Source organism: Urocampus carinirostris, chromosome 4, assembly GCF_059441175.1.
Source record: "Urocampus carinirostris isolate Australia breed hairy pipefish chromosome 4, RoL_Ucar_1.0, whole genome shotgun sequence".
Classification (NCBI taxonomy): domain Eukaryota; kingdom Metazoa; phylum Chordata; class Actinopteri; order Syngnathiformes; family Syngnathidae; genus Urocampus; species Urocampus carinirostris.
The window spans coordinates 22506264-22523127 of record NC_142352.1 but is presented as its reverse complement, the minus strand read 5'-3'; the positions used below and the strand labels follow the sequence as shown (position 1 = coordinate 22523127).

Genomic DNA, 16864 nt, shown 5'->3' with positions numbered 1-16864 from the left:
TTTTATCAATCATCCCTCTACCAGTGTTCCACTGGGACTCTCACCTACATCCAGTCTCGGTGCCGGGAGGCCTTGACCAACCTGCAGACTGACCCAGTGACTGGCTCCCACAGCTTGAAGACGCTGAGAACTGCCACCATGCAGCACTGTGAGGAGATTCACAATGAGGTGAGTTGTGTACTGCAGTGAACAGTGTTTTGACTAACATGTTTTAAGGGAACGTGTTCCTCGAACACTTGCAATTGCTTTTTCTAGAGTACTGTCATGCCTTATTAATAGCATTTTGTAACTAGTTTGGTTACTACATGGAGTTATTCCACTGCTTGGTGAATGCAGAGCATGACCTGTTCACGGCCGACCTGTTCACAGCCATAACACACAGAGAACGCCCGCTTTCTTGAAACTAGGCAGGGACCTAATTATTACTTGGATGGGGGGACTGCCTGGGAATACCAGGTGCTGTTAATTAGTCTCTTGGCACACACTCTGCTGCAACAGCACCGATTGTACCAACTCGGTGAAAATGAATTTCCCTGAATGAATTAAATACAATTTTAATACTGCTGCAACACTCAAAAAGTCACATACAACCCACAATCCGTTAGCAACGTCTTCTGAAGGATGGACATGTTAAATTTACTTGCAAAGTGTAACTGAAAGAGATTCATTAAACGCAATTTTATGTTCTGTGTTTCTATTTGTAGAACTAGTTTTAGTATTTCGTTACAGTTATTAATATTGTATGTTAATTAGATTTATTAATTAAACACATTTTAATTTCAATATTTTGAGTATTGCAGGACCTTTTTGAAATGTGAGCCTCGCAAAAAAACTAAAAGTACTAAAAATATGGCTGTACCTCTTCATGGAGATATACTCACATCAAAGCCAATTTACTACTATAAAACAAAATACTTAAATCAGGGGTTCTTCTTATATGCACATATTTGGTTGTGTGTCACCAGAAGCAAATGGTAGGTATCGCAAGACAAACAAACGGGAAATCAATGGGGCAACATGAGCACATAATTTACCGTAAATTTCCGGTATTTACGGTTGTTATATACACAGTTCCTGGAGAAAAAAATGTCTTGGACCATACCCAGAAATGGAGAAGGAGATCTTGGAGTGGTTTGAAGCACAGAGACAAAACATTTATTAAGTGTTTGTTTGCAAGCTCTCAAGATTGCACAGGCCAATAAATATGATGTGTTCATTGTTTCCACAAGTTGGTGCACACCATTTTACTTTATTTCTTTTATTATGTGGCTATTTAAAAGTTGTTTTCGGGGGTCGGCTTTTATGCAAGTATATATGTAATTAGTAACTAGATAGTTACCTTTCGACGAATGCTCTACTTGTTGGTGTCAGTAATCTGGGGGTAACTGAATTATTATTTTTTAAATGAATTAACTAGTAACTAACTGATTACTGTTTTTCAGTAATGTGCCCAAGGCTGATACTGACCCTCGCATCTTGGTACTGGAAAAGTGTCAACATTTCATATAAATACAAAGGCGCCAGTGTCACCCTTATGGTATTGTTTCAGCACATGGAATTGATTGAGTTTTTTTGAAGTCTATTATTCTAGTTGTTAAAATTAATAGCAAACATAAAATACATCTGTTTTACTCATAAAAGCGTGGATTGAAAAATAAGCCACTAAATCTTTCCAAGTGACGTAAGTCGTTCTTCGTGCCTCATTATGAGTTTGTCTGTGTATAATAATTAGGGGCAGAACATTTGATGTATTTCGTAATGAACAATTTCCTGTTTACTGAATACATGAATTGTTAGAATAGATGCACAATTAATTAATCTTTTTTATTATTAGGGTCTGGAGAGTACCGATTTATATCAATACAGGTGCCATTACCTTTCTTTTCAAATCCGTACTCCCATTGGTAGTCAATACCAGTATTGCCTGCCTTCCAGAGGCTGTTTACAAAATTAGGAATCCAAAATTAAAGTAATGTCAAATGGCCAAAGAAAAATATGATAATAAATCAACATATTTTGTTCTTTTTTCAAGGTACTTCTTTAAAATACCTTTCATTTATTTCTCTGGTAAGGGACTTTTAGGTAGTATTGGTATGTGATATTAGTATCAGCGCCTATTCAACATTAAAGGTATCTGTACTCATGGTGGTAGCAGATACCTGTACCGTCTTGTTTTAGTGGCCATTCACAAATCCAGAAATAGAAATCGAAGGAAGGGTAAATTACCAATAAACAAATGGGATATAACGAAAACATATTTTAACAAGATAAGTTTAAGTTCTGATTTTTTTGATATGTGGCATCAGTATCAATAAAGATATATTGGTACTCGAACTGGACTGAACTCTGGAAGGACAAAAGTATGACCAACTTAGGTGCCGAGGGGGCTAACTTGTTTGAGTGTTGAGGCATTTAGGTTGGCCATGGTCCAAAAATGTTTGTGTGTGTTTTTTGCTATTTTTTCCCTTTTTATTTTCTTCGTTATTTTATGAGTTTGACTTGCTGTCGATCACCCATCTTGAGGGATATGACCAAGATAGATTGATAGATAGATAGATAGGTACTCAAACTAGTAGCTGATTCCATTATCAGCTTCCTCCCAGTAGCCATTTAAAAATCGCATAACCTGAAATTAAAGGAATGGTAAATTACCAGTAAGTAGATAATATTACGGAAACCTATTGATTTGTTATTCAAAGGTATTTTCTTTAAACATAAAAATTCCTTCCAGTTTTTAGTACAAATAGTATTGGTATATGGTATCAATATCGATGCCTACTCAAGATTTAGGGTATTGGTACTCGTGATGGTAGCCGGTACCAGTATCAGTTTCTTTCCAGAGAGCGTTTAAAAATTATGAATGGTAATTTTTAACAGATATGTGAGATTTTTTTGTCATTTAAATATTTTTCTTCAAAATATGATTCTTTTAAGAGAGAAGAGGTTTTTATGTATTGCAGTAATCCCTTGCTGTTTTGCGGTTTACTTATCGTTGTTTTGCCTTTTTGGCAGATTTTCATTTTGCGTTGTATTTTGCATTCTGAATAGCTAAACAGAGGACGTTGCTTTCCATTGCCAACACACTTGATCTATTGCCAACAAACTTGGTCTAGAGCAAGTGTGTCAAACTCATTTTACCTTGGGGGCCACACAATAGAACAAACATTCTCCCGGGAGCCGGACTTGTAGATTAGAGAGAAAGAAAAAGAGCGAGAAACAAATAAGAGAAAGAGGGAGGGAAAATGAGAGAAGGTGGCACAGAAAAATAGAGAAGTAGTGAGAGGGGGAAGAAAGGGAGAGGAAGAAAGAAGTCCAAAGAGAAATAGAAAGAGATAATGAGACAAAAGAGAAGAGAAAGAACACAGAGAAAGCGAATACAGAGAAAAGGAAAACAGGAAGTTAGGGCAAAAGAAGGTAAAAAGACACACAGAGAAAGAGACAAAAAGGAACAAAGAAAGAATAGAGAGACACAGAGAGTGAAAGAGACAGAGAGTGAGAGAAAAGGTTGGAAAAGAGAAGGAAAGAGAAAGTACACGCGTTTTTTCAGAGGCACCTGGCTTTGGCAACATCAAGTGGACATATTTCAACCTGCAGCTCATTTTTCTCTTGTGCTTCTCTGAGTGTTGCCCGCCTGTTTGACACCCATGGTCGAGAACTACATACAGGTCTTTGCCGCTCCGTTGTAGCTCCCTAGAGCTTTTGATAATGGACAAATATATGGTTTCTGTAAGACAGAACCGTAAAGTTTTCCTTAACGCCCACTTGATGGCGTCAAAGTATCTTGTACAGTAAAGTAATCTATAGTCTTGCAATAAAGCAGCAAGGTTGTTCTTAAAATAAGAATTTGGCAGTACAGAAGTTATTTAAAAAAAACAACAAAAAAACATTTTTTTTAATATAAAGAACAGTACTTTTATTTGTTTGAAAACATACTTGAGCCTGTAAACCGGATTTGTACTTGAGTAATAATTAAACAACAAAAATCTGAAACTAAATAAATACTTTTATACATTTTTTGAACGCATCCCCCACAAAAACAAGGGATTACAGTAACGGTATCCATATGTGGTGTCTGTGTCAATACCTAATCAAGATTTCAGTATTACTATTCGTCTGAAAATGTATTTGATTTTGTTTTATTATTATTAAAATATGCATTATATTTAGCACTTGTAATGGTTCAGCCCAGGTCGCAGATGTGACTTTTCAGATATTTGTATGATTCATGTTTTCAGTGAATGTAATAGATTCAAACTGAAACCATATGCGCTTTTTGTGTGCTGCCAGCATTTACCAGTCTACTGATTACCGTAAGTATGACAGCATTTAATTAGAGAGTGCATCCAAAGTACAAAAGTCCTTTTCATTTTTTGAAACGTCGATGTCGCGATCATGTGTGAGTTGATGATTATTACTAACCGCTTCAAGGATCTATCATAAGTGTAATAGTAGGGATGACACATTTATGTTGTGCTTGCACGTCATGTAGAAAGTATTCTTGCAAACGTTAGGCATTCTGTAAACAAAATAACTTAAATGTTGATCATTTAAAGTCATTTAAAAAACACATCTCATCATATTTATTAATACTGCAAAAAATAGTTATTGCCCCAGATGCAAAAAAAGTTGTATATTTTAAGTTGTTTATTTTAATTGTTCTTGATTTAAGATACTTAAAGATAATTAAAATAGTTTTTTTCGTATAAAATGAGAAAAAGTGTTTACTGCAACAGAATAAATAATAGAAGATTTTTCAATTGTTTGAAAATTTTGTCCCATATTAGTGTTACCTATTTTTTTCTAATCTTGATAGAAAATATTTCTTAAAATAATTTGAATTATATTACACATGCTAAGTAAGATGATTATCTTTATTATAAGTGTGTATTATTTTACTTTAAAATCAATATATTTTCAAACTATACTGAACAATTCTCACCAGTTTTCAATCAAAAAGGTTGCTCTTTTATAGCGAAATATACAATGGATATCATCCGCACTGTATTGGCTTGAACGTTAATTGAATCTCACTGAGGTGAGTCAGACTCTGTTTCTTACAGCTGTCCAACATGCTCTTTAAATGTTTGTGTGTCACCGATCTACTGCAAAGATGCGTAAGGTCTGCTTTGCAAACTTTGCAAGTAGTCTTTTTATTTGCCTTATCCAGGCTAAAATGCTCTAAAATATTCAAAGTTTTCATACACGTAGTTGATGTTGACGCTGACATGTTTTTATGTTTATGTTACTGCCCAAGATCGGCTACTGTGCATGCGAGACTCTCAGCTGATATTATATAAATGTAGAGAGGCCTCTCTGTTGGGAAAACGTGTCAATGGTCGACGATGAATTCCGTTGTTTATTATCGATTTTATTTTAGGTAACATCAACTTACTTTTGCAGCCCTACACGAAAGGAAGAGCTTAGCATGAACATGCATCTGATCCCCACTTAACATGCCCTCACGTCCTCCTCTACCGTGGGACTGTGCCCAGAGGTTCAAAACTGCCGAAAACTACGTTTTTGCTCTCCTCCCTCCACTTAACCGCTTGTTTTCATGCCTCAAAGTCCAGGTTGTTCTCATTTATGCCAGCCCGTGATGGATTGTACTGCAACAGCCTCCCCATATGTTAGCTAACGCAGAGCCTCACCAAACGCTCGGCGCTACTCCCTTTTCAGAGGCAACAATGGCCGACTCCAGCTCAGGGTATTGCGGGGTCAACAGACACCCCCTTGTGCTAGCTCGCCGCGGGCTAACAGTTAATATCGCACTTCACCTTTCCGCCCTCTCTTCCCACAACCCCCGGGATCCGCGGGCCCTCGCAACATAGCCAACGTTAGCATCCTGGGACCCTCAACAGGATGACATGACGGATGAGTCTGATGTAAGGTTGTTAAAAGGTTGCAGAAGATATTAATTATTCAGAGCAGACAAACAATAGGGCTGTCTTTTTTGGGGTGTTTGTGGCTCGCTGAGTTAGCAACATCTGCTAACTTGCCAGAATTAGCAAAATTGGGCATCTGCCAGGAATGCAGAAGGCTGCAATTGCTAAAATCTTAACAACAAGATATGTAAAACTAAAGTATTGTTTTTTATGAGATTCTTTTCCGCCTCGGACATAAAACGGTAGCCTATATATTTATTAGGACAAACTTTATTTCACACACCACAAAAATAAATCAATACAGTAATTCCTCGTTTATCGCAGGGTTACGTTACAAAAAGAATCCAGGAGAGGTGAAGTAGAACCATTTATTTTTTCCGATTATTATACAACTAATAACTTCAATATACAGTTAAACCAAATAACATACCCTTTTACAGGCTCAAACATTTGACAGACAAAAGTACTGTTTAAACGTTTTCTTATTTATTTGTATACAATCAACTATTAGATTGTCAAATAATGCTAAGCTGGTAGACTATTTAGCCAATCAGAATGCAGAACACAGTTCACAATACAAAAGTAGCAAACCGTGAAAAGTACACCTTAGCGAGGGATTACTGTAAAATAATTTAAAGATTATTTTACTTGTTTTTTCTAATAAAAATAGATGTTTTATACATAAGATAAGAAAAAAGAAAGTCTCATCAAGCTGTTGGCAAAAACTTTGCAAACTTACTAATTTTATTTTTTTAATCCTATTTCAAAACACATTTCAAATAATTTATATAACGGTATTTAACATTACATAATTTGGCATGTTTAACCACTATTTATTTTATTTAATTCTAGTCACTAGATACAATATACAATAGGAAATACTGTACCTAAATTGAGCATTAAATACATTTATAATTGATATTTAATATATATTTATTTTTGGGGCTTTGTTTTGAATTAAGGTTTAATCAGTTGCACCCAGCAGAAATTAAAGATATTTACACTTAATTTTCCTAGTTTTAAATTATTAAGATATTTTTGTAATAAAAAAGTAATTGCACATTTTAAATAAGCAACATGTTTTTATGTAGCTGATGTTGGATCTTTTTTTTCCACTTATAGTCGATTTTTTTCTTGAAATAAGGAAAATTAGCTGCAATCTTATGGACAAAAAAACTAAATTAAACTTCCCCGCTGTCGTTTAAAACAGTGATTTTCAACCACTGTGCTGCGACACACTAGTGTGCTGTGAGAGATCATCTGGTGTGCCGTTAGAAATTATCCAATGTCACTTTATAAAATTTTAGATTTTATAGAAATGTATGAATCATTTTCTGCCAATATTGTGTAATTGTCAAGTGTCTGTGCTGTAAAAACTGGGGTTATTATAAATTATATTGTAATTAAACATACTGTTCAGTGTCATTTTATAACATTTTTGGTTAGTAGTGTGCCGCAAAAAACGTGCCCTGGCTCAAAAAAGGTTGAAAAACACTGATTTAGAAGAATATTTAATACTTTAATATGCACCTTATAGTTGTGAACTTTGAACAGTCTAAGAGATGAATACATACCTAAAATTAGAAAAATATTCTCGCAGTAATATGTATATATACAGTATATGATCGCTGACCTGTCATCCTTTTGAAGAAAATATACTACTATATCTTACTGTTGTGAAAATATGCAATTCTCTGGAGTTGAATCTTGTTTTTTGGTGTTTCAAGGAAAAAGTGAGATGGAATGTTGTAAAAATAAAAAGAGCTAAAATGAGCAAGATGTTCTCCCATTGGAGATTGAATTATTTTTAGAATGTATGGAGTCTTAGTAAATGAGTTTTATGATATTCTTTGCAATTTCCGAGGCTAGCAATGTGCATTTTACCATGCGCTAGTCAATCACATATCCTGCAATGCAATATTTTAATATTAGTGGTTTTATTCCGAAAAAATCTGCTATTCCTAAAAGAGCATTTGCTTTGTAAGTATGCTTTGAGGTGAGGTGGGCGGTTGTTTGACGGAGCAGGCGGTGGCCGCCTCTTGGCATTTGCAATGATGGATGTGGCCATTTGTTTGAAGTTGCCCACGAGAGCAGAACACACACTTAAATGATGTATTGTTAGCGCTGTTATTTATGATGTTTGGCGTGCGGCTGGGTGCATATTGCGCATGTTGTGTTTGACATGGACGACCGCAGTGTGAACAAGCCCGAGACGTGCGGGCTTCCTGACCCCGGCATTGCCCTGTGGGTCCTTTTAACAAAAGAAAGTGCTAACGGCGATGCTAGTACCTGCTAATGAGGTTCTAGGTGTACGGGATGAAGGTAAGCTTGAGGTCGATAGGGGATTCGGCCAGAACACCTAATTGGGCTATTAGGCGTAATCTAAACAAAAAGGTTTGTTGTCAATGTTATTTTGCAGATTCTTTAAAGCAAACCGTGCCTGAAGTCTAGAACACATAGACAACACCAAACACTGGGATTCCTTCTCCTTGATGCTTTGCGGGTAGCAGCTTTGAGTTGTTGCTTGATTGTGGATCTCCCCCCTTTAAGCCTTGTCTTGAAGTTAGTGAAATGCATGCTTGATTTGGTTGAGGTTTGGAGATTGTCTTTGGCCATTGCAAAATATTCCACTTCTTTGCCCTTAAACTCTTGGTTTGATTTTGCTGTATGCTTTGGGTAAAGTCCATCTGGGCAGAAAGTATATCCCTGTATACCTCAGAATTCATCCGGCCACGTTTATCTGTTGTAATATCACAAATGAACTAAAGTGAACCAATGCCATTTGAAGCCATGCATGCCAACACGATCAGGCAGTCTCCATTATGTTTTACAGATGATTTTGTGTGCTTTTGATCAATCGCTGTTCCTTTTTGTTTTCTGGTCCAGGTTTATTTTGTCCTGTACGTACTTAGTACACTTTTCCAAAACTGGCCTGATGTGTTCGGTTGTTTTATTTGGCAAAGTCAAGTCTTGCCTGTTTATATCTGAGACTGATGAGTGTCTCCAACCCAGTGGGGAACCCTCTGTATTACTCTCATACGTGTCTCTTTATTCTAAACGTATAAACAGATACACCCACATCCTGGAGGGTGTTCTTCACGTCAGTAGATGTTGCAAACAGAACTTTCATTACCATGGAGAGTATTCTGCGATCATCTGTTAGTGTTGTCTTCTGTGGACGTCCAGGCCTTTTTGTATGTACCTAACTGTGGATTTGGCTTCTCCAAGCATTTCACATATCTCTTGTAGATTTCTCCTTTTTTGTGTCAGGATCTTCTGCTCCACCGCCATTGAGAGGTCCTTTGAAGACATAATTTTTGTTCACAACAACAGCTTGCAAATGCAATGCCTATAATCAACTCCAGGGCTTTTCACTAACAAGGAAGGACCCTCTGGAGTCAAATACAGCCCTCTTAGTCAATTGACCAATTTTTGGGGGTCCCTGGAAAAAATAAGTATAAAGAGTATAAAGGGCTGTAATTCCTAAACCCCTATCTGATGTGTACGTGGAATGCTCAGCTCAGATTGTGCACTTAAAGCCCATATTAATTATATTACTGTATTTTGGAATATGTTTACCCCAACACAACTTTTTTCACTGTCCATACATTTTTAGGGCCTAACTGTATATTTTTCAGTTGCAATATACAGTGTGTAAATAATATATATCTAGAAAATCAGTCAATGACTTAAATTACTACTCTCAATCTCACGACTAAAATTTTTGAGATTCTGAATCGGTCAAACTAATTTGATTATGTCCCCACCTTAAGTCTGTGCATTGTCCATTGTCCTCAACACAAGGCAGTATCATGCCATTGCTTTGCCCTTCTATCCGTGCAATGCAGCAAACAAAGGATGAACACGTGAATTAAATGATAATAACTGTCACACACACTGCATCGGGCACGGATGAGCAAGAGACACACTTTAAGAGATTACAACAAGATGGCACACTCCCCTCAGGTGAGACGCTTCAAAGCCGAGCAAAAAGACCTTGGAAGGTCACGTGCGTTCTTCCTCCATGAACATGTGTCTTGGGGGAGAAACTTGCCCCCGCCTCCCCTACAATATTTACCAACATCATTAGCGAGGGGGGTCCCCGAGGGCGTTCTGTCACACACCCACCTGGGAGGTGCCACAGTAGATTTAAATGGGACAAGGCTTTTGCGTCTGGGATTAGCATTTCAAAGGTTTTTGGCGAGTGTTGCGTTCCAAAAATGTCTTGAGATAAACAAAACCTGCAGTATAGATACATGTATTTATTTATTAAATATTGGTAGCATATAGACAACTGTAACATAACAAGAACTATAATTCTACAAATAAAAGCGCAGACACATAATTGCAGTCGAATGAATGGTCTTTATTGTCATTATAACTTTGTATAAAAAAATTACAGGGCCTCTCCTTTCAGTGTAAGAAAGCGATGAATAGAGTGGTCGGAATAGCTGCATGGTAGCATCGGGGATCATCGGAGTGAGCCAGGTCTCTCTGATGATTGAAATACATGCGTGACGAATGTAGCGGTTTCACACAAGATGCAGCTCCAGTTCATCCATTTCATAGGTACTAGATCTGACGTTGGTGAGAGCGAGGCTCAGCAGCTTGTGAGAGTTGTCACGTAGCCCAGTCACAGTAGGCCAGACATGCAGCACTGCAATTGCCTTCTATCCTAATGCTGCCTCACTCTCTTCCTGGACCTGATAACAATCACAGAGCACCCTATGGTGATCAGTTTTTCTTTGCGCTCTTTTCTTTTCTTCAGAGTCTAATTAATTTGTTTAATTTACAATGTACGATCCGCTAAATTACTAGCTGAACCCGTCCTTACACCATGAGGAGAAGCCCTCCAATTTTGTTTTACAATACGATTGTATAATGCCAGTAAAGAACAAATATTAATCTGCATCTCTGTATTCTGTGTTCCTATTTGTTGATCTATGTTTAGCATTTTTAAGTCTTGTAGTACAGTACCGATATCTCATAAATAAATAATTGTTTCGACTTTTGCGGGGCGGTAATAGCTCAGGAGGTCTTGGGATCAAGAGCTGGCAGGTTCCATTTCCGGCTCCTCTGTGTTATATGTCGAAGTGTCCTTGGGCAAGACATTGTATCTATAATTCCCCCGATAGGCAGGTAGTTGCTTTGCATGGCTGACGCTGCTATCGGTATATGAGTTTGTGTTTGAATGGATAAGTGTGAAGCACATTGTAAAGCACTTTGGGAGGGCTTCATTGACTTGAGAAGCGCTATAAAAATACACACCAATCACATTTGCAGGTCTTGACTATTGCGTGACTTTTTGGGAATGTAACCCCGCAAGAAAACAAGGGATTAAAGTTTGTGTTCTACCTGATATGTGAGGCCATTCTGGGGAAAAGTAAACACACCTCAGTAAAATGGGATCGATTCAACTCTCATCAGCTCCCACCGCAGGCGCACCCCCCCTTTGTCCCCCTGAAAATTGATTGGGTCCACTGAAGGAATACCCTGAAAAAAAATTCTCATTCAATTGGAAAAAAAGGTAGAGAATTTTTTGGTGGTTGGGGTGGGTTATGAGAGGCAGTTTGAGAAGTAAATTGCACTGGCTTTTGCATATGATATCATACTCTCACACAACTATACTGGCATACATACACATTCATACCGAAGCACAAACAGTTCTATACTCGCTCGTTCATAATACTAACAACTCATACACACTACTAATACTCTCTCAAAGATGCCACCATACTCTCTTACGCACACTACTTTTTCTCCCCACAACATATTACTACACTCTCATACATACACACTACTATACTCACACAAACTACTACAATTTTATACAAGCACTATAATACTCTTTCACGCATATTCCTATACTCTCTTACACACACACTACTATATCACACTTCCATTGAAAGGAGAAGCCTTCCAATTTTGTTTTAATCTTTTACAATGACTATATAACCATTATTTCGACTACAATTATTTTGTGTGTTGTTATTTGTAGATCAATAGTTGTTGATTTGTGACAGTCGTATACCCTCAATCGGTAATGACGTCATCTTCAGGTAAGTTTTATGAAGGAGTGACGCTACTTCGCAAATCTTTTTTGTGGGTGGTTTTGGTCCCCATTAACCGCGAAAACTTTAAGAGTATAGAAGTTTGTGTGTGAGACTATTAATATGTGTGTGAAAGCATAGTACTGTGTGTGTGAGATTTTAGTAGTATGTGAGAGAGAATATACTAGTGTGTGTATAAGAGTAGAAGAGTATGTATGAGAGGGTATAGTAGTGTGCATGGAAGACAATAGCATTGTTTTTGCATGTGCTTTGTACTGTGTTTATAAAAGATTATAGTTGTGCAAGTGTGAGGCCATATGTGAGAGCAAATATAATTTACTTCTCAAATGGCCTGTCAGAGACAGTGATCATAACGCTATGTGTGAAAACCCCCTATAGTGATATATATCTCATCTCAGCTCATTAGATGCACCGCTTATCCTCAGTAGGGTTGCGGGGGTGCTGGAGCCCATCCCAGCAATCATCTGGCAGTGGGCAGGGGACACCCTGAACTGGTTGCCAGCCAATCGCAGGGCACACAGGGACAGACAACTCGCTCGCTCATTCACACCTAGGGACAATTTGGACCGGCCAATTCACCTGAAATGCATGTCTTTGGAATGTGGGAGGAAACCGGAGTGCCCGGAGGAAACCCACGCAAGCACGGGGAGAACATACAAACTCCGCACAGTAAGTCCGGTAGCTGGTTTTGAACCCACACAGGAGGTTCCCAAGACCTTAGAACTGTGCCGCTAACCACTGTGCTGCCCTAGTAATGTATATATATATATATATATATATATATATATACAGTGGGACCTCGCTACTTCGCGGTTCCACGTTCCCGGGTTCAGAGCTTCGCGGGTCTAAAAAATAATAATAATAAAATAAAGTAATTAAAAAATAAATAATAATAAATAATAATACTTTTTTTTTAAAGCATTTTTGAAAGGGCGTCGCATCGTGGTTCCACGTTTGCGGGTTCAGAGCTTCGTTGGTCTAAAAAAAAATAATAATAAAATTAAATTTAAAAAAAACAAATAATATATATATATATATATGTATATATATATATATATTATTTTTTTTAATTTTTTTTAAGCATTTTTGAAGGGGCATCGCTACTTCGCGGATTTTCACTTTTCGCGGGTGGTTTTGGTCCCCATTAACGGCGATAACCGAGGGATTACTCTATATGTATATCTATCAAGGGTTTTTCGGAAAAAAAAGTAGGGTATTTGAGAGAGTCTAATAGTGTGTGTAAGGGTCCATAGTATTGTGTGTGTGGGAGTATGATAGTGTGCGTGACAAAGTATAATCATGAGTGTCAGTTAATAGTAGTGTGTGTTTGGGAGTATAGCAGTAGGTGTGTAAGACTGTAGTTATTTGTGTGAAACCATAGTAGTATGTGTGAGATTATAGTAGTATATGGGCGATAGTAAAGTAGTGTATGTGTATGACAGTATAATAGTATATGTGAGATAGTATAGTCGTGTGGATGACAAAGGATAGTAGTGTTTGTACGTGTTTATGACTGTGTTTATATGAGAGTATAGTTGTGCAATGGGGAGAGTGTGATGTCATATTCGAGAGCAACTATGGTTTACTTCTCAAATGGTCTTTCAAAGAGAGTGATCTTAACGCTATGTTTGACAAAACCCCTCCAGTAATTTCAATTTAAAGGGTTTGTGAGAAAAAAAGTAGTATGTGAGAAAGAGTGTAAAAGTGCATGTAAGAGTGTATCGTATTGTGTGTTTAGGAGTGTAGAAGGGTGCGTGAGAAAGTATGATAGTGAGTGTGAGTTAATAGTAGTGTGTGTTTGGGAGTATAGTAGTATGTGTCTGACATTAGTTATATGTGTGAAGGCATATTAGTATGTGAATGAGATTTTATTATTACATGGGCGAGAGTATACTAGTGTCTGTATGGGAGTATAATAGTATGTGTATGGGGGTATAATAGTGTTTGCGAGAGAGAATAGTAGTGTGTGTGAGAGAGTATAGTAGTGTCTATGAGAAAGTATAATCGTGTTTGTGCATGGGTATGACTGCGTCTTTATGTGAGTACAGTTGTGCCTGTGTAAGAGTAAGCTGTTAAATGTGAGAGCAAGTATGATTTACTTCCCAAACCGACCCTCATAGTGGGTTGCTAGGTGGTATTACGAAACTAATGCGTGGGTAGTGTGTCCATCACCTAGAGATATGACAGGAATCGCCTCAGGGGAGCTGGCAGAGGAAACACCAAACCCAGAGACTCTTTCTTTGCGCGCCGTCCATCCTGGTAGCGCCCAGCTGGAAGCACCAGTCCAAAATGCCACAACTCTACAAAGTCCTCAGCGGCTCAAAGTGGTTTGTTTTCACCTAGCGGAAGGACAGGCAGACAATCAGAAGGCAGAGAAAAGGAGGAAAGGAAGGCTGCTATTGGGCCCTGGTGGCTTTGTTGTTTGTTTGAGGCACGGTGATCGAAGGGGAGAGAATACAGGGAAGCATAAAGGGTGACATTTCTTTGATGGCCGGCTTGTTTGGAGACACCGAGTGGCTCCGGAGTGCTGCCGACATGGGCCGGTCCTCGCATGTCAGCCCTGCCGGGATCAGAGCCCTGATCCTGTGTTCTGCCTCTACACTAGATAATACATCACACGCTACAGGAAAAAGGGGCACTAGAACGTCTAGATTCTCCGAAATAGTTTGTGATTTTTTTCAGGTTTCAAAACTATTCTCCTAGTAGGAAATAGTTCGAACGTATTTTAACTTTTATTACAGTAACACACTAGTTTTTTTTTTATTAAATACACACTGTCTAACATCATGTCGTTCATGCATTAGTACTCTGTTCTTTGTTGGCCTGAAAAATATCCGAATCCTGTGATATTAATGATATTCTGTCCATCAATACCTAATATGAAACCCCAAAAAACAAAACATAAATGTGATATGTTGCAGGTCGAGCAACATTAACATATTGTTGGCTTCAAATGAACAGGCTCATACCTGATATTTTGTCATAGCTAGCATATCATGAACTGTTGCGAGTTAGTATCTAAGGACTGGGTTCTATTGTACAAAAACCCCTACCTGGAAAAATATAAATGCATATTTTTTCAACATTTTTCTCTCCAAAGACCGAAGCCCCGCTCGTCACTTTTCAGCAAGCGGCGTTAAACACAATCTGCTGTACATGTGGGCGAAAGCTCCGATAGAAGACTGTAAACAAAGTCGTTCTCACATAGAGAACAATGACACCCGGATCCTATTTGAAATGTGTGCAACTCCAGTTTTTGTTGTACACTTGTCAAAATGAAGCACCGCTCGCTATGTTTAGGCTGGCGATGATGCTTTGTATGCCGTTTTGGGGTAGGACGGTGTCGTTTTGGCGGCAATCGGGGGGGTTGCCCGTTGACATCTGCTCTTACGATCGGAGCTTTTTAAGCAGGGATGCTAACAAACGGCACAGGCGGCATCAACGCTAAGAACAAACACGCCAAAAACCTGCGCAATGTTTGAAACACCTTACTGTGCGCCACATCCTTGCAAGGATTAAATCATCATTTCAAAAGAGCAAGATAAAATTCGAAATAATAACAGTCCCAGCGGAGGAGACGCTAGCAGTACAGGCGAGACTGTCATCTGCAAATGAGGCGGGAGGCTAGGGGAAAGCGCCATAGAAGGAATTGGGCGGGGCTTTTGGGTAGGGCTGCAACTTACGACTATTTTAATAGTCAACTATTGAACATATTAGTGGAATAATCTTTTTTTTTCTTAGATTTAGCATGAAGTTAGTTTAACTATGTGGCAATATATAATAAAAACAACAAAAATGGGTACAATGGAAATATACATATTTTATTGAACATACTATGGATTCGTCCAAAAAGTAAAATACAATTCTACTAAAAGTATTTAGGCACTGTGCTCGGTCAGGAGAGACATAAATCCATAGAACATTTTTTTTAAAACTGTCCATTTTTCAGTGACAGGCAAATAAATATTAAATTAAAATCAAGTAACCATTTTTCTCTCAAACGTTGGCCTGGAGAGGGATATACGCCACTGAGCCCAAGACACACTGCAGGAAAAGGGTTGGGTAGGGTTACTTTAACTGGATTACCTTCAATTACTTTTGTATTACTCCAATACTAAATATGCTAATAAAAGACAAAAGAAACTAAATATGAATAAAATTACTCAATTTTGTGCAGGCTTGGGGGATAATGGAATACATGGAACGGCAAAAATGATGTTGGCAAGCTGTTCGGATTTATTTCCATTTTTTTTCTGTCGCATTTTTTGTTAGTTTTGCCGGAGATCAAGCCCGAAGAGAAAGCTTACCACGTGTTGTGAGTCATAATTTGATTCATATCTAGTTTATTTTGTCTTTTATTAGCATATTTGGTATTTGAGTAATCCAAAAGTAATTGAAAGTAATCCAGTTAAAGTAACCCAACCCTGTGCAGGAAATGGTGCCCAAAGGACCCTAGTGGTTCAGGAATCCCAACATCTAACCAACCAACGGACCAACCAAACATTTGTCAGAGAGGCATGAGCGCCACCAGGCTGCACTTGCCCAAGACACACCACAGGAACCCTAGTGGCCAGCAGCAGTAGAACAGTAAATTAAACAAAAATGATGTCCATTTTGTGAAGAACATTCAATGGTCAACCACAAAGTCTATAACAATAAACCTTCTACAGTTCTCAACAGTTTGAAATCAAATAGGTTTAACAACTGATGTTTGTCCTTCAGACTTGGTTTATTTAATTTTAAATGTTTGTCAGGCACAGTCTCGTGAAACACCCTTTTTTATAGCAAAATATACGCATATAAAATGTACAATGCATTTTATCCAAACCGTATTGGCCTAAACGTTACTTGGTTCCTACTGAGGCGAGTCCGACTCATTCCACTGCCCGACGAGCTCTTTAAATGTTCCTG

The 16864-nt window shown here is 38.0% G+C and overlaps 1 protein-coding gene across 1 annotated transcript in view; it reads left to right on the top strand.

Moving 5' to 3' along the window:
* Positions 1-16864, top strand: part of fto (FTO alpha-ketoglutarate dependent dioxygenase) — a 263558-nt gene that overhangs the window by 76750 nt on the left and 169944 nt on the right. The window contains exon 8 of the mRNA XM_088333342.1: positions 25-168. Coding sequence (XP_088189468.1) covers positions 25-168 — 144 coding nt within the window. The remainder of the gene's footprint in view (positions 1-24; positions 169-16864) is intronic.